Below are 24,520 nucleotides of genomic sequence, written 5' to 3' on the forward strand. Positions count from 1 at the left end.
GTGCAGATGCTATCTGTTCTCTGACGTTCAGTTTGCATCTGTGGCATCGCAAAACATCACTCATGCAGTTTGGTGAAAGATACTCCGATGGCATCAGCAGCACTGCAGAAACACGCACGCACACATAAATTCTGCAGGTATTACCCTGCCAATCTAAAAGTCTGCTGACAGAGTCAGTCATTTATATTTCAGATGAGGCACAGAAATTGTGAAGGAAAAGGAATGAGTTTGGGTTACAAAAAATAGGTGTAATTCACACTCAAAACACAGCAGCATATGGAGAAATACAAACAGAGCACCCTGGGTGCTAGAGATGTAGATATCTAGCAGATGCAGCAAGTAGATTATTGATGAAAGAAATTGATTGTTTATAAAGTAAAGCGGTGCAGGCAGATAATTGACAGTCATATTAAAGTAATATCAATTCATTCTTCTGAACTGTGCACTGAACCGTGTTCTTATTGGCAGGTTCTTCTGAAACATCTGCATCCCAGAACAGATGAAGTAATGCAAAATGAATTATATTGCAAAATGCAAAATGAAGTATGCATCAAACCACAGGTGATGGAAAATGAGACGAAAGCTGTGTCCGAAATCCTGTATGTACTTGATATGCAATGGATTCGAACAAACTGCATCTCATTGACATTGTCTTTAGTGATTTACCGACAACAACTGCAAAATAATGCATTCAATATTTAGCCACAAGAAAGTACTTTCTGACCAAAAGCACTTGGCTCACAATTCTGAACCATGTTTTTCTACTTCTCTCAGCTACCATGGCCTTATGGGACAGAAAAGTGTCCACTAGCTGCACACTTCATTATCTCAGCAGATGCAGTAGGTCATCTGGGTATTGCTTGCCTACAGTTTCATAAATACTATATATTTTGACAGCCTATACTCTTTTTGCATAGTCTGTAGTAAGGAAGCTTGTACAAATATAAGTACACATATTCAGATATGAGGGCAAATGTCATGAGTTATGAGACACTTCAATCAAGAATTCTTGTATGAAATGTGTTGCTCATAAAATACATACAAATAAAGGCACAGTAACAATATTTACATACAATATTTACATATAAATCTTAAAATCTGCCATATAAATAAAGAGTTGAAGAGAAATTTCAGAGAAAGTTGAGTATGAGCACAACAGTGACAATAAAAATGAAGGTCTATTATGCTCAAACATACTTTGAAATCATCAGAATAACAGAGAAATTATTGTATGAGTGTTATGACAACTGATGGTTTTCAATAATCAATATAATCATTTATGGAAAATACACATTCATTATAGAAACGTTAATATTAAGAGGAGGCGTATTGATTTTTCTTTTCATTCGTGGATTATGTTCTCACTGCATATTAATTTGTGGTCTGTCAAATGCTTGAGCAAGGGAATTGTGCGCTTTTTTACCCGTGCTTTGGATGGTGCGCCTTGGTTGCGGAGTCTCTGTTCATAATCACAACAGAGATTTTTTTTGTTTTTGCTATAAAAGAAACAAAAAGGGTGACGCACGCGTGCGCGCGCTGGTTTTGCAGCTGCCGCGCACGAGTCCTGCGTGTGAGCTACTTCAGAATATCAAAGCCATCACAATACAAAACTACAGATAAGATGACCCACTTGTTCCATTTTAACTTTACAAGTATATATTAGTAACAATTACCAAAGTATGGCTCTGACTCGAGTGAACTACGTTGGATAAAGTTTACACTCACGCTGCTGTTGTGTCCGGACCACAGCACCATGGCCTGATTATGAGCCGAATCTCCGGACAGCGCAAAGGTTGACGTGATCAGGTGTGGCTCATTCTGTCTCGGGCTCTTCCCGGTACCGTCAACTCCTCCGGTACGCCTGAACTCGAACCGAGAACCGGCCGCGCTGTCAGACGGAAACAGACTGCGCTTTTCTCTCCTGTTCACTTTGGTTTCCTCTGTTGGATAAACTTTTCCGTCTTTTTCTTCAGCTGGGCTCGTCCATTCCGCTCTGGATATGTGCGCGTTCTGCAGTTTCTCTCTCCAGGACACGAAAGGAGACTTTTTGTGCGCTTCGGGGGAAAGTTGAGTTCCATCAAGTCTCCATTTCCAGTTTTTATCAGTGCTGCCGTCCGGTGCACTTCCAAAATCACGGCTGATAAAAGCTGTTGGCTTCGCGTGCGCTTCATTCCGGCGTATTGGTGCGAAGCACGAGGCACAAGTGATATCTGAGCGCACTGGGAGCGGCACGAGAGCGCAGAGAAAAAACAGCGTCCAGTACGTCCAGCTCGACTCGAACCCCAAGACATCCTTCATAATCCTCCCTTTCATTTTTTTTCTTTTAGACCCTACCAAGTCCACGTAAGTTCCCTTAAAATCCCAACATAAACACCTTAAATAACTTTTCGCCACGGTAGGGACGTTGGGGGGATACCTGTATAACGGTGAATGTGTCTGATGTGCGGGTTTGGTCGGTTCTGAGCGGGGTGTAGTTACCGGAGGGGTGGAGCCGCTGAATGACACGCTCTCACTCACTCCGGCTTGGATCGAGCTCGGGAGCAGTGTGTGACAGGTGCGCGCGCGGGGTATAGCGATGGCCCCGAGGGTATCCGCGAGCAGAGACATCTGGAGCAGTCGAGACTGCATCTTTTCATATTAATATGTAAGCAGGAAAACAGATAAGCTCGTCTGCCGTCACATCAGTGAGAGACAGATTTTAAATACAGAAACAAAATGATAACCACTGATAAGTGTTCATTTTAAGAAATGAATTAAACGGTGACTGAGGCTCCTTAAATAAACTTTTATCATTTACACTCCCTGTTGTCCTTCTAAACATACTGACACATATATTGTGAAGAATCTGTATGTATTACTTTTCTATATACTGGAAGTGCATTGTGACCACATCTGTCTCCAAAAATGAACAAAAATGCCATAAAAGCACAGCAGAATATGGTTATGAAAATTTTGATTGTTATTCCCTTATACTCTAGCTATCTAATTTCACTATCAATTCTGCAGATTCAAAGTGGTAAGTTGCTTTGAAAACACATGATAAGAAATGGTATTCGGCGTAAATGGTGTCAAAGATAGCAAGGTGGATTGACATGGAATCTTTTAAATCTAAATGTGGATGCGAATGAGGTTTCAGAGCTTCAGTGGAGGGAGGGGAAGGAGGGATTTTTTTAACACCTTACATTTTAGTTTGTTCCTTACACAAAGCTATAGAAGTTTAAAAGATTTGGGGTGTCTCAGTCAGCTCACAGTCAACATTTACACAATGTACCAAAATATAAACCTTTTGCTATTTGAAATCAAAATTAGTTTGCTTAGAATTGTTGTCAGGTTTTTTTCAGTCTCTTAAACTGACAGAAATGATGAACAAAGTAGATCAAAGAATATTCAACATGATACCAGAAAGATATTGGCCCTGCATGGTGTGTTATGCCGCAATATTGTTCATAAATACCAGTGATGTTTTAATGTGTGACTGCATAATTGTGTTGCAGGAAATTGAGTCATCTGTGTCCCAATTTTAAAGTTTATCAAGGCGCTTGCTAGGGCCCAAATTCGTGTCTACAATAGATTGATTGACGACATAAGGATCTAAGAAGCAGAATGAGTCACATCAGAATCTATAAGTAGTGTGGAGTAATTCTATGGAGTTTTTGGTCATTATGAAAACTCTCGGAGTATGGGAAAAATTCTCTTTTTGTGTTTCACTGAATAAATAACACCATGCAGGTCTATACAGAAGCCAGTTTCTGCTTCAGATTAAAAAATAAAGATATGTTTAAAATAAGAAATAAAGTCACATTGTGAGAAATAAATTAGCAATTGTGCGCCATAATGTCACAACTGTGATAAATATAAGCTGAAACTTTATTTGTTTCCTCAGTGAAAGAGTCTGGCTTCTGTACACTGTAAGAAAAAAAGGTACTGGTAATTTTCTGCCAGGACATTATCTGTTAAGTTTACAGACATTTCCATTACCCTAAAACTCAACACAATGCAATGTGCATTTCAAAATACAGTTAAAACACCTGTGAAAAATCAATACCTAAAATTCCTTCATATTAACACAGTACTCTAGGCCCTATTTTTTTTTACCTTTTCCTATAGTACGTTCGAATGACATCAGAGTATTGACAGAATTTTCATTTTCCATGAGCTATTCCTTTCATTTCAAAGTTAAAACCTGAAAATAAGAGGTTTAGTATTGAACCGTTGCAAGACACAGTAAACAGTAATCTATATATAAGTTATAAGTATCTGAATTCTCTGTATAAACATCCTAATCATCTCTGTAGTGAACTGCAATTTGGAAAAGATTAAAAAAAAGGAAAGCAAGCATGAAGAAGATTTGCATTTATGATTAATTTAAAACAACCTGTCGATTGCATGATTAGAGAGAGAAACAGACATTAAGAGAGAGAGGGCAAGAGATGTCTTTCCTCTCCTTTGGGAAGGAAGTGGCGTGTGTTTGAAGCAGGAGGGGCAAGGAAAGCTCTTTATGCAGCAGAGTTAATGCACAGTTACAACAGGCTCTGTATGAACTGGAACACTTTCACACATGGACACACATATAAACGTGCATGTTCAGCCTGACATGAGGAAGGTCAGAAATATCTAGTCTTTTTTTTTTTTTTTGCCACGATTAAGGTGGAAATTACCCTAGCTCTGTCCATCACAGAAAACCCAGAGGATTTATGTAAGTGCCATAGATATCTTTATTTTCCAGCACTCTCAGCTGAACTCTAACCCTTGTTAACAGCTAGAATGATTTATTGAACTGTATCGCAGTCACTGTCTTAAATCATCAGCTGACCTAGCTGTTAAGTTGACCTGATTTAATTTATTAGAACATTCAAGTTGAATAAACACTTCACACAATAAGTGTTCGATGCTTAAAGGGAAAGTTCACCCTACCCAAAAATGAAAATTCTGTCATCATTTACTCACCCTCATGTCGTTCCAAACCTTTATTCATTTCTTTGTTCTGCAAAACACAAAAGAAGATATTTTGAAGATTGTTGCAAACTTACATTGTTGGTTGCATTAGACAAAAGGGGGTCAATGGGAAGTGAAATTGGTTATCATCATGCTTAAAAATATCTTTTGTGTTCAGCAGAACAAAGAAATGCATAAAGGTTTGGAACAACATGAGTAAAATTTCATTTTTGGGTGGATTATGCATTTAAGGTAATAGCACATCTATCTATCTATCCATCCATCCATCCATCCAAACTTAAAGCTTTTCACATTTGTGAAGAGGAATGGTACTGTATATTCACTGATAATTTATCTGTGTTTATATGTATGTGAGTTTTCAATATGATTTCCACCCTGTTTCACCATCTGAATATGACCGTGTACCTCAACAAAGACACAACTTTTTAAATGCACTAAAGGTGTGTCATTTTACATGAGTAATTGCAGCATCAGCTTTTTCAATGGTATTCCTTCCCCTTGTTGCGTTCATAAATCATTTGTTTGTGTTTTGAAAGGAAGCTTTTTCCTGGCGGAATGCCTGGTGTAGTCGCAATGTGAAGGTGACTGACGGGAATAGTTTGCATGTATCGGATAATTGGCATTTCACTAATCACTTATTGCTGTGTCAATGCTTTGTCAGATTTTCTGACAGTTTCAAGGGTAATAAATCAATAACCTCTTCCTCTGTGACATTTTTACTTTAGGGCAGACTCTGTCAGGATTTCCCTATGATTCCAGCCTTGAATACTCCACCAGTTGGCCGGCAGCAATGGTATGACTTTAAAAAAAAATACAAAATATACATGCGGCTCATGCGCTCTTAGTCCACTCACATCCCCCAGTATATCACGCTTCTGTCATACTCAAACAAAAACAGACAGTCTTCTCTGCAATTTACGATACACTGCTGCAAAATATAGACACTTAATGTCACATTCTTCAGACTGACGTATGTTCATGCACATTCAAACACATGCATGAGGGAAGATTCGCAGCCTCCAGGCAGTGTCCCATTTGTAGTGTTCTCAGTCCATGCAGGAGCTTGTTAGCTCTGACACTCCGGTATGAGATCTGACAGACACTGAAATGGCCTCCTCCTTTACGCACACACACACACACACTTATGCAGACATGTGAAAGAGAGTGCTGCAGAGCTTTTATCACTGCAGTTGCCATTGTGTGTAGTGGAAAACACACACGCACACACACACATACACATACATAAGCGCACATTCATTGGTCCTAGTGGATGGGTTTCTATGTTGCGCAGAAACAGTCAGCTGAGAGAAAGAGAGAAATACCAGAAACTGACATAATGAAGCAGCTACACTCAGCTACACTCAACTGGATTTATTTAAAAAAAAAAATGAACAAAGAAAGGAGAGAGAAGAGCACTGAAATTCCTGACTGTCCTAAAACTGAATAATCCATATTAGATTAATTGTTTTTACGAAGAAAATGTTCTTTTGTTCATTACGGCTCATTATCTGTGCAGTTTTTTCTCTTCATTATGGCTCATTATCTGGGCAATGCTCACAGTCTGAACAAATCTCTGGATTTCAAAAACAATTCAAAGACAAACTCAAACTACTGACGTGATGCATTTTTAAACTGCAGAGCCTGGATTTTTGTTGGTAAACACATGGGCATGAGTCTCCAACAAGGTCAGCAAAGGTCTACCCTGATCAACAAAAGCCTTTGTTGTTGCAGAACTGAAAATAGCGTGTCAGTGGCAACATTATAGACTGAACTTTTAAAAGCATTTTCTCTTGGCTGTTATGGTAGGGCTCAAGTCTGAAGCTTAAAGTGTTAGTTCACCCACCTGTCATTATTTACTCGCCCTCATGTCATTCCAGCCATATGACTTTTTTCTTCTGTGGTGCACGAATGGAGTTTTGACACATGTTCATGCAATTCTTTTCCATATGGATGCTATCAAGTTCTAAAATGCATGATAAAAGTCTCATAAAGTATGTCCATACAAATCATGTGCTATATGATATACAGGTGCATCTCAATAAATTACAATGTCATGGAAAAGTTCATTCATTTCAGTAATTCAACTCAAACTGTGAAACTCGTGTATTAAATAAATTCAATGCACACAGACTGAAGTAGTTTAAGTCTTTGGTCCTTTTAATTGTGATGATTTTGGCTCACATTTAACAAAAACCCACCAATTCACTATCAATGGATAAAAGTGTCTGCTAAATGACTAAATGTAAATATAATATTTCAAGTCTTCTGAAGCCATTGATGAACTGACGGAAATGAACAACATTATTTGCATAGTTTGACATTAGTGATGCTCACGTGTTTTGTAACCAGTTGTTGTGTGACAATTTTTAATATGCTGTGATAGATTTTTCAGTGAATAATGATTTAAATAATAAATCAAAAAGCCATTCACAAAGCTTCAGAAGATGAGTCAGTTTGAACATGCTCCCTAACATCTTGCTTTTTTCTGATCCACAGAAGAAAGAAATGCACGTTGGTTTGGAATTACATGAGGGTGAGTGAATGGTGACTGAATTTTTATTTTTGGGTGAATTATTCCTTTAACTATTCCGGAATCATTAATTTATGGAAAAGCATTTCTGACCAATGTATAAGGTAAGCAGTAGTGAAAACATGAGACATAAAGCAAATCACTGCAAAATATATTTTGGAACAGCTGTGATGTTTAAAAGTAAAACTGTTTTGAAACAACATGAGTGAATGATGACAGATTTTTCATTTTTGGTAAACTATCCCATTAAAGTGCTTTACCTAGACATAAATGTGAAGAGAAACAATTGAGAAGTGTTCTATGAAAAACCAAAAATATTCACAATCGAGTGCATAAAGATGTTCTGAATAGCAGGCAAGTACAAATTACTCAAACAATGTGATAAATTTCATTCAGATGTTTCCCCAGTGGTTAGAGGTCAGGTCACCAAGCTAAAGATGCTGCATTTACACATTATTTTGATTGCCTTATTGACCCATCGCCATGGCAATTATGTGATTGATGAATAAAATGTCTATTTTATTACGTAACAAAATTATAGTCAACAGGATTAGGAATAAGAGTAACTCATTGGTACCTCTTACAATAAATCTCCTGTTAAACTCACTAAATATGAAAACAGTGGCACACATCTTGAGGGCAATAAACACAATCAGTCTGAGACCAAACTATCAGTTACAATTACGCTGGCAAATGAACTATTAATGAATAATGAAGACCACTGCACACAAGACGTGGCTTGTCTTTAATGGGGTTTTGGAATCATTCTCTCTGTGTTTTAATGTTGACTCTCTTTCTCTCTCTTGCTCCTTTCCCTCGCTCTCCAATTACCGCTGCAGCTTCGCCATTCAAAATCTTAATCAGAGAGCAGCCTATTCATTTATATACGGGCATCCATGCATATTAGCAATACAAACACATGCAGACACACAAATATTCACAGGTCTTTATGGCTCTGCTGAGTGCATTTGTTTATTGCCACTGGAAAGCAAACACCATCTGTTAATGAACAAACTCTCTGACCCACTTAGTTTCATTCACTCTGTCTTAGCCTTATACATGCATGCTCCAGACAGACAGAGGTTCATAAGTGTGTCATTTGAGACAGAAAAGAATACTATTCTTCAGATACACAGAATGAACTGAATCAGTTTGTGCCTTCTAATGTTTTTCCAAGGCACAGCATGAATCAATACTATCAGATTGACTTTGGCTCTTTGGGAAAACAAATCAATAAATAAGTTGTTTTCTATATGAGTACCTTAATAGACATAAATCAAAAGAAGAGCCTATGAGATGTGCAATGGATTAAAAGAGAGTGCGAGAGAGAAAGAGAGAGTGATGTCTGCCTCTCCGTTATTGAAAGGCTAAAACAATATGTATAAGAACCATAAGTCTCACACCATAACCATACATTCAAATAATGACAAGTAGACTAAAAAGGGGGTTTATGAGATGCATTGTGCCTCGGGTTATATTGTATTTACTCAACAGTGTTGGGTAGGGTGACTATACATCCTCTTTTTCCATGACATGTCCTGGCCGAGATTTCTAAATTGCCTAAAATGTCCAGGTTATGGTTTTGTTTGTTTTCATACTTTCTGAAGGTAATGAATAATAATAAAAAAAAGGTCATTAAGATACGCTGGAAGATACTTTTACACTACAAGCTACATGGCAAGATATTTCAGATGAATATTTTTTATAAAATATTAAAAATATTTGATATAATATTTATTACAAAAAAATATCCAAAGAATTAAAAAAATCTATGTTTGCAGTTGATGTGTGTGTTAATGAGGAGAGAAAGTGAGTGGTTAAAAATGAACCAGTTGCCAGGTGCGTACTGTCAAACACATCTAAAAAACCTATTCATATGACTCAGCAGAAGTTTCTCAAAATTAGCTTTCAAAAAGCAGCCTACTGTGGCAGTACCCTAGTACACTGATGGTATCAGATGCAAATACCAGATGTAAAATCAGATCAGATTCATATTTATGTACCATGGTATTTGGATGTCAATCTATTCACCTTATTTTAAATGTAAGATGAGGCGTGGCCTCAAAAATAGCCTTTTATGCTGCTTGATATGGCAAACTAGTATTTCTTGTATTATTTTAATTTATCTTCATATTCAAGTACACTGGTTTGTAGTGCAAGTAGTTTTACCATTTACTGCACTTTGTTGTTCTTGTAGATATATAGCAGCTAATCAATTTGAAGTCTACACATTCAACGAAAACAGCTTTATTCCGCATTGCAAAATAAGGTGGATAGAGCACATGGTAATGTTATTTTTTTTACTTCAAGTGTTTTTGGGTTTTTTTTGATTGGTTGAAAAAATGTTTTTACTTGCAGTACAAAGTCATTTTTCACAAGCTGCACATGCAGGTGTTGAACCTAATGAAGACGATCTTAATCTCTGCCAAAGGATAGGATGCATTTGCAGGTTTCAAAGGACTGTGGGTAAATATCCACTTCATGCAGTGCTCATTTTGTTCTGTGTTTTTTTTTAAAGTATACCATTACTGTGAGTATGAGCTGTCTCAATGATTCACATTTGCTAGTTCTGATTCAAAACAGCTGGACAAGCAACTTCACTGCTGAAATAATGTCAGTGAAAATGTAATGCCATGGTGTTTGTCAGCAGTACCCCACTGCTTAATCAATAAAGTAAAGCTCCCTACTCGGAAATGTAGTTAAACTAATTGTAGTGACACTATTGCACAACACTGATAGTCACTGTTAAAAAATGGCAAATATGTAAAACATTTAAAGTGATAGTTTACCCCAAAATTTAAATAAATTCTGTTGTCATTTCCTCGACCTTATGTTATTTAAAACCTTTTTTTTTTTTTTTGCAGGACATAAAAAGATATTTTGAAGATTACAAACAACATCGGATTGATTGACTTTCATTGTATGGACAAAGACTAAACAGTCAGTTTTTCCACAGAAGAAAGAAATGCATATTGATGACATAAATGATGTGAGTAAATTATGATTTTAGTTTTTGGGGGGTAAGCTATTCCTTTAAATATGAATCGCTGATGTATGTAAAAGCATGTAAAATGTATAAGTTGTATAAGATCAGTAGCGAAAATGTTATTTTAGCACAAAACAAAAAGCAAAGTACTGCACAAGATCTTTTGGAAGAGCTCCTGGCCATGTAATGTGTCCTGGTAAAAGTCCTCCTTCTACCTGCCCTGATAAAAAGAAGAAGAAAAAAAAATCGATAAATTCAGGCCCTAGAGTCCAGATCAGTTTAAACCAGTGCATGGAGAGAGAGAGATAGGACAGAGCAAATGTCAGTCTTTTAGTCACTCTTTACCACTCTCTAGATATCAGAGCAAAATTAATAGCAGAGAGTCTTTTGACTTCACAGGGCCTAAGAGTCTGTTAAACCCTAATGATTATTAAAACAACAGGGTGTTGAAAAGACAGACCCGTCTGTGTTGCATCAGTCTTTAATCAGTGTAATCCAGTCTTGAAATCGGTTTAATCCAGTTTTAAAACTTGAGGTTGAGTTGAAAAACAGTTTTAAGAGCAGATATAGCAAAGACTCCAGGAAAAGCTATTGCAGGTCATAAGCGAACAAAACTAAGTTGCATAGAAGACTGGATTATATTGTCATTTACTAGACAGAAAGCTTTCTCACAGAGCTTCCTTAGCTTGTTGAGAACCAGTCGTGCTCCCATATCTTGCATTATGAGTCTGCTTTATTGCTAGAATTTCCAAAATTGCTATCCTGAAAGAAATGGTCAGGTGAGATGTCAGACTTATAAGTAGCAATATTCTGTGCAAATCACAACAAAGTAATTAATTTTGAAATGCCGTCTGGTCCATTAGGAAGCTTGTACTGTACACGTTAGGTTTAGCCAGGAAGTCCTTGGATCTTTTATAAATAATTTTTACAAATGTGGTACAAAAAAGGTCTAAAAATGAACTCTGAAAAACTGAAGTACATTTTTTCTCCCCAACAAATAGTCTGTGAACAGTTTGCCTTCAGAAAATGTTGATTTTCACCCTGGGAACACAAAATATTATATGCGCTGTTTTATTTTCTATTTATTTTAGAGGTTTGCAGTTTTTTTGGGGGGGACATGTTTTACAGTTAAGCCCTAAAGTATGTATCTATATTAAAGAAAAATACTCCAGAATGGGTAACAGAGTTTCTGTGTAAGAAGATCTGAGATCTGCTCAAGGGTGTCTGAGGTCTTACAACAGCTATATGAGAATGTCTTGTGCAGAAATAATTCTCTTTTATTTTCCTTTTCAACTTTGTCTCTTTTTCTCACTCCTGTGAATATGTGAATGATAACAAGTGAATACGAGAGCGTCTCATATATATGTGTGTGCTGTGGGGGAGATTTATTTTGCACAGACCATATTACATGTGGGTCAAGATCTGTTGATTTAAAATCCCACAATATTTCACCATGGGGTTTTTATTTCAGCTGATGTTGTTGTTGTAATGTTTACTGTGACCCCATGCCATGTTCTGCGGCGCTATTACTCAGTCGGGATTTAATATGCCTGGGATAACAGACAGTACACTTACTAGTGTGCATATGTTTGTGTATGTTTATGTGCGCATGTGAGTGAAAGTGTGTTTTGGTCTCTTCGAGTAATTATTGATGTGTAGATGCTTTTAGAGAGCAGATGAGTGGGTTACTAGATTGCGGATTTATCTTAAATTAATATGTCACTAATTAGAAGCAAGATAGTTTGGTACCAAAATGTTCATCAAAATGTTCGATTTATTTTCCCCCATACATTACATTAAATATTTGTCTGATAATTTTTTCTTAAAATAATACTAGGATAAGGTTGAATGCTACCAACAGCACAATTTGTGTAAAATTAGAGGGAAAAAGTAAGATTAGTGCCACAGAAAGGGTCCAAAATTATGATACTTCTTATTGAGTGTCACAAAAAAAATGTATTGGGGAGAAATACCTAAACTAATATACCTACACATAATACCTAATCAAATGAACTGAATAATGAATAATGAACTGAATAATATGTGACCCTGCTCCACAAAACCAGTCATAAGGGTCAATTGTCCGAAATTGAGATTTATACACCATATGAAAGCTGAATAAATAAGCTTTCCATTGATGTATGGTTTGTTAGGATAGGACAATATTTGGCCGAGATACAAAAAATTATCATTTTTATATATTTACAGTAGGAAACTTACAAAATATCTTAATGGAACATGGTCTTTACCTAATGTCCTAATGATTTTTGGCATAAAAGGAAAAATCAATAATTTTGACCCATACAATGTATTTTTGGCTATTGCTACAAATATACCCCATGTATACCCCCGACTTAAGACTGGTTTTGTGGTCCAAGGTCACATATTTCTGCAAATTATGCCAAAATATGACATACTATGATTTTATGTCAATTGTTAGATTCAGTCGAGAAGCTAAACTGAGAGTCCTATGTATATGTATACGTATGTATGTATATGTATATGTATATGTATGTGTGTGTGTGTATATATACAGTACATGCATACAGTGTTGGGAAGGTTACTTTGGAAATGTGATAGGTTACAGTGTCACATGTTTGACCTAGTTTCTTTAGTTTTCCTATTGGTTAATTAGCTCCTCACCTGTTTCTGTTTCCCCTTTGATTACATTGATTATTTAAAGCTTGTGTTCTCCCTCCACTCTTTGTCTGCTATTGAGTTTACCATGTGTGTTTTGCAACCCCTTTCTCCTGGATTTCTACTGTGGATTATTATTAAAAACTATTGTTTGGATTCTACTCCTCGTCTTGCGCTTCCTTAGCATACAGAATAGCAGACCGAAACAGTTAAGTACTTAAGCGGCGTTTTTCTTTCTGTTTATTTTATTCTTTTTGTTTTGTTCTCTCCCGGAATGGATCTGCCCGGTGTCCAACTCCTGTGCCTGAAGCAGTTGGACCGTTCGCTGGAGGACCATACAAGGGACTTTTTAGATCTGGCGTGCCTTACCCACTTCCCGGACCGCTCGCTCTGTGTCTTTTACATCAGCCTGAGCGAGCAGTGTAAGGCACGCCTACCAGCGAACGGTCCCAAAGAGGATTTCGCCGCTTGTGTGGTGTGGGTGCTGATACACAACGAGTCAGCTTTCACCGTCGGCCCTGTGGAGGATGATATCGCCACCGGCCCCACTCCACCACTGCCAGAGACCAGCCAGCCGTCACCCCGATCTACGGAGATACTGCCTGAGCCCATGGCAGACGGAGAGCCTGAGCCTGCTGCGACTGAGCCACTACCATCCTCTGACCAAGTCCGTGAGCCGGCAACATCATCCGTCACCGAGGGAGTTTTGGTGGAACTCGAGGGCTTGGAGGGAAGCCCCGCCCACACTCCTGCGACTGGGGGTGAGCTGCAACTGATCTCTGGGAGATATGTAGAGGAACTGAAGGACATTTTTCAGACAGACCTTATTGACTGGTGGGGAGAAGTACAAACCTGTGTCCCTGAATCTCCTGTGTCTCCACTGGTCCCGTCCAGCCCTGAACCTCCTGTGTTCCCTCCCAGCCTCCCTCTCCCGCCTCCTCTCAAGCCAGTCAGCTTCTCGCCTCCAACACCCCTGATGCCTGATAGTCCCTTAGCTCACCCTCAGTCAGCACCTGCCATGCGCTCTGCTCTGCCGCCTCGGGACTTCCAGTCTCCAGCTCCGCTCAGATGTGCGGATCCCCTGTCTCCACTCCCAGTCTCCGAGCCCTTGACTACACCTCGGCCCTCCGACCCATCGGCTCCACCTCGGCTCCTAGCTCCCTCGTCTCCACCGGTGCCCGTCATCCCACTGGCTCCACCGGGCTCCCTTGTCTCTCCGGCTCCGCCTTGGTCAGTCGTCGACCATCCACCACCTCGGGACTCCACTTCTCTGGCTTTGCCTCATCACTCCATCCCTCCGGCTCAGTCAGGCTCCTCCTTCCCTCCGGCTCCACCTGCGTCCTCAGTCGCACCGGCTCCACTGCGGTCTTCCGGATCCCTGCCTCAGTCGCCTGAGCCCTCAGCTCTGCCTTGGCCCTCCGGACCCTCAGTTCCGCCCCGGCTCTCCGTCTGCCCCGTTCCACCTGGGTCTCCTTCTCCAGCAGCGCAGTCTCCGTCAGTCGGCCCCCTGGTGTCGTCGGCCCATTCTCCACCATGGCTCCTCCCACCGTCGACTCCGCCGTGGGCCGCCATCCTGGCTGGCCTCTGGATAACCACCTGGCTTCTCCTGCTTCAGGCTCCTCCCACCCTCCACTCCCCCTTGGACTGACTTTTGGTTTTGCCCCTTTCCCATTGCCTGCCCTCCTCTTGCTCCATGCCCACCTCCAGAACCCCCACCCTCCTCTGTTGGACTATATTTGTCAGCACGGGGACGCGCCATTCCGGGAGGGGGCGTTCTGTCACATGTTTGACCTAGTTTCTTTAGTTTCCCTATTGGTTAATTAGCTCCTCACCTGTTTCTGTTTCCCCTTTGATTACATTGATTATTTAAAGCCTGTGTTCTCCCTCCACTCTTTGTCTGCTATTGAGTTTACCATGTGTGTTTTGCTACCCCTTTCTCCTGGATTTCTACTGTTTATTATTATTAAAAACTATTGTTTGGATTCTACTCCTCGTCTTGCGCTTCCTTAGCATACACGACAGTAACATTACATTAAATAGGATAACTTGTAATCTGTATAAGTAGTGTAACTATTTCTATATATATATGACCCTGGACCACAAAACCAGTCTTGTACCAAAAATACATTGTATGGGTCAAAATTAAAAAAAATTATTTTATGCCAAAAATCATTAGGATGTTAATTAATGTAAATTTCTTACCGCAAATGTATAAACTTCATTTTTGATTAGTAATATGCATTGCTAAGAACTTGACGAGGCGATTTTCTCAATATTTAGATTTATTTTTTTTTTTGCACCCTCAGATTCCAGATATTCAAATAGTTGTAACTTGGCCAAATATTGTCCGATCCTAACAAACCATACATCAATGGAAAGCTTATTCAGCTTTCAAATGGAAAATTGACACTTAAGACTGGTTTTGTGGTCCAGGGTCATATATATATATATATTATATACACACACACACACACACACACTATTGCTGCCCTTCCCTAAAATCCCATCCCATCCCTTGTTTTTTTTTTTAACTTATATAATTTCTATACTTTGTTATGAATTTGATGTGCAAATACATGTATGCACCTTTGAGCAGCATTAAATAGTCTGTTAAGATAAACATAAATTTCATGTTAGATGCAGCTTCTTTCCCACCTTTGCAGTGATTTTGTTAATGTTGATACAATTCCATTGGTAATTAATTGGTTAAATTTAAGTATTTGACACTAGAGATAACACAGATACACACAAGTAAAAGCTCTGAGTAAGCCATTTTTCAACTAAACAATGCAGTGCAATACACTGCAGAGTAGCAACCTGTAGATACTGTAGCTGAGGTTAAGTGCTTTACAAAAGGGCTCAGTGTTGATTGAACCGGACTGTGATAGCAGTCACTGCTCATTTCCAGGGTCAGCAGCACTTGGGTGTGTACCTGCACTGCTTATTTTTGAGCCACATTCCTATCAACCCATCATAGCCTTTACGTTATCCTAACTTTAACTCTTCCCCAACAGTCAGAGGTCAATGACTGCTCGATATGACGTGTACATGAAGAACATGGTTGCTAACCCAGGAACATGTCATGTCAAGATGTCTGTGTGCATGTAGACTCAGATCCCCCTCCCTTTGCGCTAGATCTCATCCTAGAGGCTTAAAACTCTTGTAAGTATCTTGTAAATCGTTCTGTGCAGTGCTTCAGGTGCCACATTAAATACAACAAAAAGTGCCATCCCGCAGATGGCCACGTCCCAGTCTCTGTGTCCAGACGGTTCTTCTTAACTTCTCCGCTGTGGACGCATGGCATTATATAAGGCGACTGCTGGCAAGATGCAGCTTTAGTTCAGGGCATATGTAATAGCAGCCTCAGACAGACAACATTAGACAGTAACATGAATAACAGATGGAGCAGAGTGCTGTTATGTTCTCTCGTCTAAATTCCCAAAGCACCTTATACTACTCTCTCTCTCCCTCCCTCCGCTTTTCTTTTTCCTTCACTCTCCTTTTCCCTCCACGTAAAGGAGATTGGCACGTTGCTGCTCGAGGATGTCTAAAATATTACAGCAGCTATATGAGAGAATGTTGTGCAGAAATAATTCCCTTTCATTTCTGTTCTCTGACTTTATGTCTCTTTCTCTCACTCCTGTGAATATGTGAATGATAACAAGTGAATACGAGAGCGTCTCGTGTATGTATGTGCTGTGGGGGAGATCATTTATTTTGCACATGATATTATATGTGGGTCAAGATCTGTTAATTTCAGATCCCACAATATTTCACTGGACTTTTTGTGGATGACGTTATTGTAATGTTTACTGTGACCCTGTGTCACGTTATGCAGGGCTATTGGCTAGTCAAGATTTAATATGCCTTTGATAAGACACTCTATTTTTGTAGGGAGATAGATCTACTGTATAGTGTATATGAACATGGGTGTGTGAATGTGAACATGAATGAGTGTGTCTTGGGACCCTTAGAGGAATTATTGATTTTTAGATGCTTTTAGGGGGCAGATGAGTCCAATTATACATAATTACATACAGTCGCATTCGCACACATAAGAGAACATGTTGCCCTTATACAGATACACTTGAGTCAGATCATATATAATTATCCTCATTTAAATGACCAAATGTTCAAGTGCAGTCTGACACTCATCTGACTTGACATGCGACCACACACCCACACACACACACACACACACTTAAACCTCTCAAGGGATTTCAGAGTACCTTTGCCTCATCTGAACTCTTTGTACAAATGAGTCAGGACATTTAGCAATATATGTTCATTAAAACACTACCACAAATCAATGAGATCCATGATGTGTCTTAAGTCAAAATATCAAGTATTAAAGTATTAGTATAATTTATATACTGTTAATGTTTATTAAGAATGAATTAGTTTGTTACATTTACTTTAAGCTTTAGTAACTTTAATTTTCTATAATTCTATTTAGCTTTAATTATTTTTTTCAAGTTTAAGTTTTAGTTTTAGTAATTTTAGTACTTCACTGTACAGTACAACTTTTATTTCAGTTAGTATCCAAGGCAGCATTTCTGATTTCTAGGTTTTTCAAGTTCACGTTTTATATGGTTTATACATCTAATATTTGTATTTTGTTTTATTTCAGCTTTTTAAATTCACAAAAATGTGTATTTTTGACAGTTTTCCTTTTAGTTTTAGTCACCCTAGTGAAAAATAACTATGCCAAAATGTATTTGAAATACATGGTAACACTTTAGCATAGGGACCAATTCACACTATTAACTAGTTGCTTATTAGCATGCCTAATATTAACATTGGCTGTTTATTAGTGCTTATTGTCACGGTGCTACTTGTCAGGAGCGTGGAGATGTAGGAGAATTCAGGATAATAGGCTTTAGTAGTCCAAAACAAGGGTAACACAAGGCAGGCAGAAGACACATACATAGCACAGATCATCGACGTGACATATCGCCCCCTCCCAGAAGGCGCGTCCTCGCGCCACAGAAACAAAGGGTTGGAGGGAGGGGGACAGGGGGCGGACAAAGGAGTGGACTTGGGATAGAAACAGGGGACGTCAGTGTAAGGGAAACGGGTCAATTTAGCTCAAAGGGAATCATTTATGATTTTCTAGGGAATTTGGACAGAATCACTGTTTTACGGCTGATCACTGAGTCGGCCGGCGATTCACTGAACGAGCTGTATAACATCAACTCTGCACTGGATATTAAAATCCAAAAAATAGTGAAAACACTATTTAATAGCACAGTAGCAAGATCGGCAGTTTAAGACATTAACTTGTAAGAACAAAACACAAGATACTTCTCTTTTCAATATAAATAAGACTTTATTGGATAAACCTAAGACATGTAAACTAATCTAACACATGAACACATGAACACATGAACACACGCATTCACACATTCACACAAGTTGCAGAAAGAGAGAAAGTGAGGAAAGGATGAGTTGAGAATGAAAATGTGAAATCCCAAGTTTATAGCAATATGTGCAATTGCATATAGACCTGAACAACCATCAATCACTTAATTAACACTTGCATTGAATTTAAAATTTATATTAAATGCACCATCTAAGCTAGAATCTGGAGTTGTATTATTTGCTTTGCCTTTGTGTTAAGGGATTCCCTTTTGTCATCATCTTTGCAGAAAAGGGGGTTTCCTGAGGTTGCTGATTGGCTGGAAGTTCAGTAGTCATTGGCTGATGAATGGTTTCGGAGTCAGTTGCTGGTTGAAGTTTGAAGCGGGTGCAGTCGGAGCTGGACTTTGCGGCAAACTTAACTTAGAACACAAAACTCTCAACGGAAAGAAAAGAAACTAAAGTAAAAGAATAAAAGGATGTAATGAGACTAGGTGGTTTTTCTTCTCATCGTAGTTAGGTAGCAGCTGGCGTGCAGGCCGAAGCATGCTGGAACAACCCTCAAAGAACTCAAAAAGTGATGAAAAAAGCATGGCTAAAAAGCCGACAAGGCAAACAGCTAGAAGCTAAAAGCAAGCATGACTAAGAGCATGGCTAAAAGTACAAAGCAAAAACAATGACGGTGTCCTGAGTTTTTAACTGGGCTTTTGGACACATCCCAAAATGGTGTGTTGACCAATTAGATATTGTCTTAGCTCGGGGTGTTGCTCTGTTTCTCCTCCCAATACATAAATCTTATCATTCACATAGTCCAAATTTTCCCGCTCTTGCAGAGTATAATTTTGGATATGATTTCTATAACCAGAATATGATACATTTGACAAAGAATTGATTGGAAGAAACGTTTCAAGCAAGAATTTTCAAACTCATACATACTAAACATGAATATGAACCCTTAAGCTATTCCATAGTAATTAAAAATACATACATAATGAGTGATTAGGAAATGATAGTCAAATGTGTGGGTTACATACATAATATGGAGTTATGCATAGAAATCATTAGTTGCTCATAAGTCCTTTTAAGATGATTTGGGGCATTCTTTCTGAGCCATTCTGTGGACTTGAAAATATGTTCTGTGAAGACCAAAGAGGTTAAAAGGTCTCATAAGGAATTTAAGTCTGGTTCTTGCCCTGGGTGGGGGAACCCACCCAGCAAAGTCTGTACCAAGGATTTTCCTCATGTGATGGCCATGATGTGCCGTGTCTTTGACCATCAATCTTGGTTACTTAATTTGACAATCTCCTTCCTGAGTTGGAATTATCAATAAGCGCTTTTTTGTGTGTGTGTGTTAATGTTGTAAGCTGTTCTGTGAAAGAGGTGGTTGGTTGGCTTCCCTCAGACTCATGGCACCAGGGTATCGTGGACAAATTTAAGACGTTGTCTTGTTATCCAGGGCCTCTTTCTGGAATTTGGCTCCTCGTGTTTCGATGTTCTGATCAAATCTTAAATTGTCTGATTCACTCTGATACCCTACAGCAGGTTGGCAGGAAGGCAGGCGGACAACACAGGTGGTGGTCTGGGAGGAGGACGGACTACCAGGAGGAAGACGACAGACAGAGTCCAGGGACTAGACGATGGAGGGAGGAGCCATGGAGGAAACAGTAGGGACTTGGAGCATGCGGCGCCAGGTGGGGCCCAGGCCACAGCCGTAATGGTGACGGAGATTTACCGCTAATCAAGGAACCGGCTTTACTGACGAGATGCGCATGCATATCGCATGCGATATATCGCCCAGCCCTAACTCCAGGGGGCTGGCCAACGGCAGCGGAGCAGGTGGCAGAGGAGCCGGTTGATGAGACGAGACAGAGAGCCGATGAGCCAGGGTGACAAGGAGGATCCGGAGTATTGAGTCGAGGGTATCCATAAGGAAAAAATGGAAAACAAAACACTGAACAAAACGTGGAAAACAAAACGGAGGGGAAACACGCAACTACACCTTTTTTTCTTGTTGAAGGTCGGGTGTTCTGTCACGGTGCTACTGTGGGGGGTAAAGGAGAATGGAGACGTAGGAGAATAACACAAGGTAACACAGATAATTGACGTGACCCTTATAAAGCAATATTCTGCATGATCATATTCTACATACCCAATCCTACCCAATACGTAAACTTAACAACTACTTTACTAACTGTTAATAAGCAGTGAATTAGAAGTCAGAAAATCAGAAATCAGAAAAAAGCTTTATTACCAAGTATGTTTACACACATAAGGAATTTGACTTGAAGACAGGAGCTTCCAGTGCAGAAGAAAGTACGGCCATAGTGCAAACATACACGATAGTTCGTACATACATAGGAATAACACAAAATAAATTTGTAGTTTATTGAGGCAAAATTCATATGTGATTTTTCTTAAATGCCAAGAATTGGACCTTAAAATAAAGTGTGACCAAATACATTTATTTTATGCTAAGTATACTACAAATACATTTATATATTTATGTATATTTATATATATATATGTATATATATATTTAATACCCTGCAGTTGTACTTTTGGTATACTAGGTATACTTAAAGTCTGCTAAATTGGAACAATTAATTTTGTACTTAATGCATTTTAATTGTGTGGAAGTAGTGCTGAATTCCAACTAAAGATATACCGAAGTATATTTGATTGTGCTAATGTGGAACTACTGGAAGTATACTTCAGGTACACTTTAAATATCTTGCATTTAAAGACAGATATTATTCAAAGATCATACTGTCCTCATCTATAGTGACATTAAAACACATTTTAGGATTAATATTAAGAAATGTGCATTGTGCACAAGTAGTACTCCAAATAAAGTTTAATTAGAATATTTAAGAAGTATTGAACAATGTTATTGAATACTTAGTATGAAAATAAATGTAAAATAAATGTAAATGTGAAATAAATGTATTTTAAATGTATCACTTTTTTACTAGGGTAACTATAACAACACTGATATCAATACTATAAATATCAATACTATAATACACAAATTGCAATAGTACAATAGTAATGCAGTATTCTGTTGTAGAAGATAAATGTAATAAACTGCATTTTTTAGATTTCAAAAATAGAAATTAAACTTATGCGTTGTTATGCTCTACTAGTAATTTTGTGCAGTTTTATGTATTGTATAAAATAACCCTGCACTTTATATTTAACAAATTATGTTTATGACCCATTATGCTTATTATAGTAGTTTGTTTTGACATAGTATAATTATTAATGCTTTTTATTATTGCCCTTCTGTGGGCTAGCGTGTTTGTCCCCAAATGGATTGTAAAACCTTTTTTTTTAATGACATTTTTAACAACTACCTAATTTTTTGAGCTTTTTAACTAGTGTTATTTCAAGCATTAATGTTCATAATTAAATTACACAAATTCTACAGACTTACTAGAAAATTTAGTTTTCATACTAGATATTCTTTGGGTTGGGCTGAGAGTTTGAGTTGAACTATAAGTTTGAAAACCCATCGGTTACTAGATATAGAAAATATCATTAGCTCTGTATGAAAATAGCCTATGGAATGTCCTCGGCATGAAGAAAAAACGAACGTGTGCATGTGTATGAGTGTGATGAATTTGCAGTATTTATCAATCTCTTTTAATCTTCCCATCTCTCTGTTCTCTCTGTTCTAAAACTGTTGAACACTTCAGAAAATATTTTATCAAGCTATATTTCTTTTACAGTTGCTTTAATTGGCCTCAGAACTGGCTGATAGAAGGGCTGTGTTTGAAGGCTTAACTGTTTTCTTGAAACTGCGTTAGATTGAATTATGCGGGTCTGAATGAGACGGAATGCTATTATACAAAGAGAATCACACTGTCAGAAAGTTTCACTCTAAAAGTGTGATTTTAGTTCTTATTCTCTTTAATTGCTGGCAGGCTTTTTTTCTGGCATTACCTTCCTGGTATGTTCCAATAATATTGTCTCAGTGTTTGAGACAAATATATTTCCAATCAAAGATGCAAGTAAATTTCCCATTCGGAGCTATGGTTGCAACATAGGCTCACTGGAAAAATGTGCCTTTTACTGTGTGACGATTCACTCATATTTCAATGATTATTAAAAAATATTTCAACCCTTAAGTAATCTATCATATTCTACATATACGTCCAAGACCTGACAAGTCCAGTCCAAAGGCAGTAAAATAAAGAGCAGACTTTGATCTTCTTTCTCCCCCATATCTCTCCTCTACTCTTTCTTGTGCGACTTTTGACAACAATTTCAACCTGCGGTGTGCCGCTGGACATGAGAAATATCAGACACTATGGCACAGGAAACAGAAAATCAGAGAGGAAGTAGCTCTGATGGAACTTCACAGCCCTGGAGGAGAGAATGAAAGTATGGAGAGGTTGTGTGTGCCTGTGAGAGACAGAGAGAAAATGAGCGAGTGTGTGTGCATGTGTGCGAGTGAGAGAGCATGAGTGTGTTGGTTGGCTCCTGTCGTTCAGTCTCTGAGTGGATCTGTGAGATCAAACACTGGTGAAAATGAATCTCTTTATATGTCTCTGAGGGCAATGAGAAAGACGCTCTGATCTAGGAGTGTGAGACGTCTGTTGGTCGGATCAATAACAGACTCATTATGGTGCCAATTTTACAAAAATTCCACAGCAACAAAGACATCATAATTGTGAAAAAAAGTGTTGATTTTTTTTTCTTTTGATTATTATCTAGATTTTGGTGCTTTTGTTGAGTATAAATATGAATATTTGCTGAATATTAATAAGCAATGAATATTCTCTCATTATTGACTGCTATTTATCATTCTTTGTTTTCTTTAAGAAAGAGTACATTTTGATGATGGTTTCCATGTTCTTTTCCATGCAATTACAATAAACATGGACTGAAGCTTTTTAAAAATAAATAAATATACCTCAATAAATTCCTAATTTGCTGCTTATTAGTAGTTAGTAAGTTAGTTTTTAAGTTTAGGTATTGGGTAGGATTATGGATGTAGAATAAGTTCATGTAGAATAAGGCATTAATATGTGCTTAATTTGTACTAATAAATGGCTAATATGCATGCTAATATGCAACTAAGAGACCCTAAAATAAAGTATTACCAAAAATATTAAAGAATCATAAATGTGGTCCACATAAAGCATACTTTATAAAAGGGATACAATGAAATTGTGTGAGGCTGAACATTTTAAACATGCTTTTTAAACGTGCATTAATGAGATAAGTAGCATGTACAATTTGTGACCCAGTCATTTTTGGGAGTCTGCTTTTTTTTTTGGAATCATTGATTTGGTTCACAAAACCAGTATGAATTATTTTGAGTGTGTTCTTTCCATGATTGGGTTCTTGACATGTCCAAACTTTCTTCTGCAGTGGAAGCAACTGTCGTCAAGTCACATTCCTTGTGTGTTTAAGCATACTTGGTAATAAAGCTCTTTCTGACTTCTGACTTCTGACACCAGCCTGAATGATTTGGGAATGAGTTTTTCACTCAATCTTTGATTCAGTTCCCAAAAAAGTCGGATCCTTTAAAGGGGTCATATGATGCTTTTTTAAAGATCATTATTTTTTGTATTTGGTGTAACAGAATATGTTGACATGCTTTAATGTTCAAAAAACACATAATTTTTCAAATACTGTACATTATTGTAGGTCCTCTATGCCCCTCCTCTCTCAAACGCTTTGTTCGGTCAAACTCAATCTGACATAATGACATCATCACATGGTGCAGCTGATTGGTTCTTTTTGTATCAGCAGCCAATGAGCTTGCTTCTTAACATTCAAATAAATCGCTAGTGCTTGCTGTAGAAGTTGCAGCGTGCAATCCTCCACCTTCCCCAGCTCCACCTGTATAGATCTGCTACGGGGTGATTCATGTATGCTATATGGGGGTTATTTCATACAGTGGGGGAAAAAATTATTTGATCCCCTGCTGATTTTGTACGTTTGCCCACTGACAAAGAAATTATCAGTCTATAATTTTAATGGTAGGTTTATTTGAACAGTGAGAGACAGAATAACAACAACAACAAAATCCAGATAAACGCATT

The 24,520-nt window shown here is 38.2% G+C and overlaps 1 protein-coding gene and 1 long non-coding RNA gene across 5 annotated transcripts in view; one reads left to right on the top strand and one right to left on the bottom strand.

Annotated features, from left to right (window-relative positions):
* sorcs3b (sortilin related VPS10 domain containing receptor 3b) overlaps positions 1–2,759 on the bottom strand; it is a 60,490-nt gene extending 57,731 nt beyond the window's left edge. For all 4 annotated transcript variants that reach the window (XM_058749277.1, XM_058749278.1, XM_058749276.1 and 1 more), the window contains exon 1: positions 1,726–2,759. In XM_058749277.1, the coding sequence (XP_058605260.1) occupies positions 1,726–2,628 (903 nt within the window). In that variant the 5' untranslated portion in view covers positions 2,629–2,759. The remainder of the gene's footprint in view (positions 1–1,725) is intronic.
* On the top strand, positions 2,226–20,655 carry LOC131523163 (uncharacterized). The gene is made up of 6 exons (XR_009266716.1): positions 2,226–2,343; positions 5,682–5,749; positions 7,453–7,489; positions 9,845–9,952; positions 10,351–10,475; positions 20,007–20,655. It is a non-coding gene; the product is annotated as an uncharacterized LOC131523163 (long non-coding RNA).
* Positions 20,656–24,520: the final 3,865 nt, after the last annotated feature.

The sequence above is a fragment of the Onychostoma macrolepis genome, chromosome 17 (genome assembly GCF_012432095.1).
Source record: "Onychostoma macrolepis isolate SWU-2019 chromosome 17, ASM1243209v1, whole genome shotgun sequence".
NCBI lineage: Eukaryota > Metazoa > Chordata > Actinopteri > Cypriniformes > Cyprinidae > Onychostoma > Onychostoma macrolepis.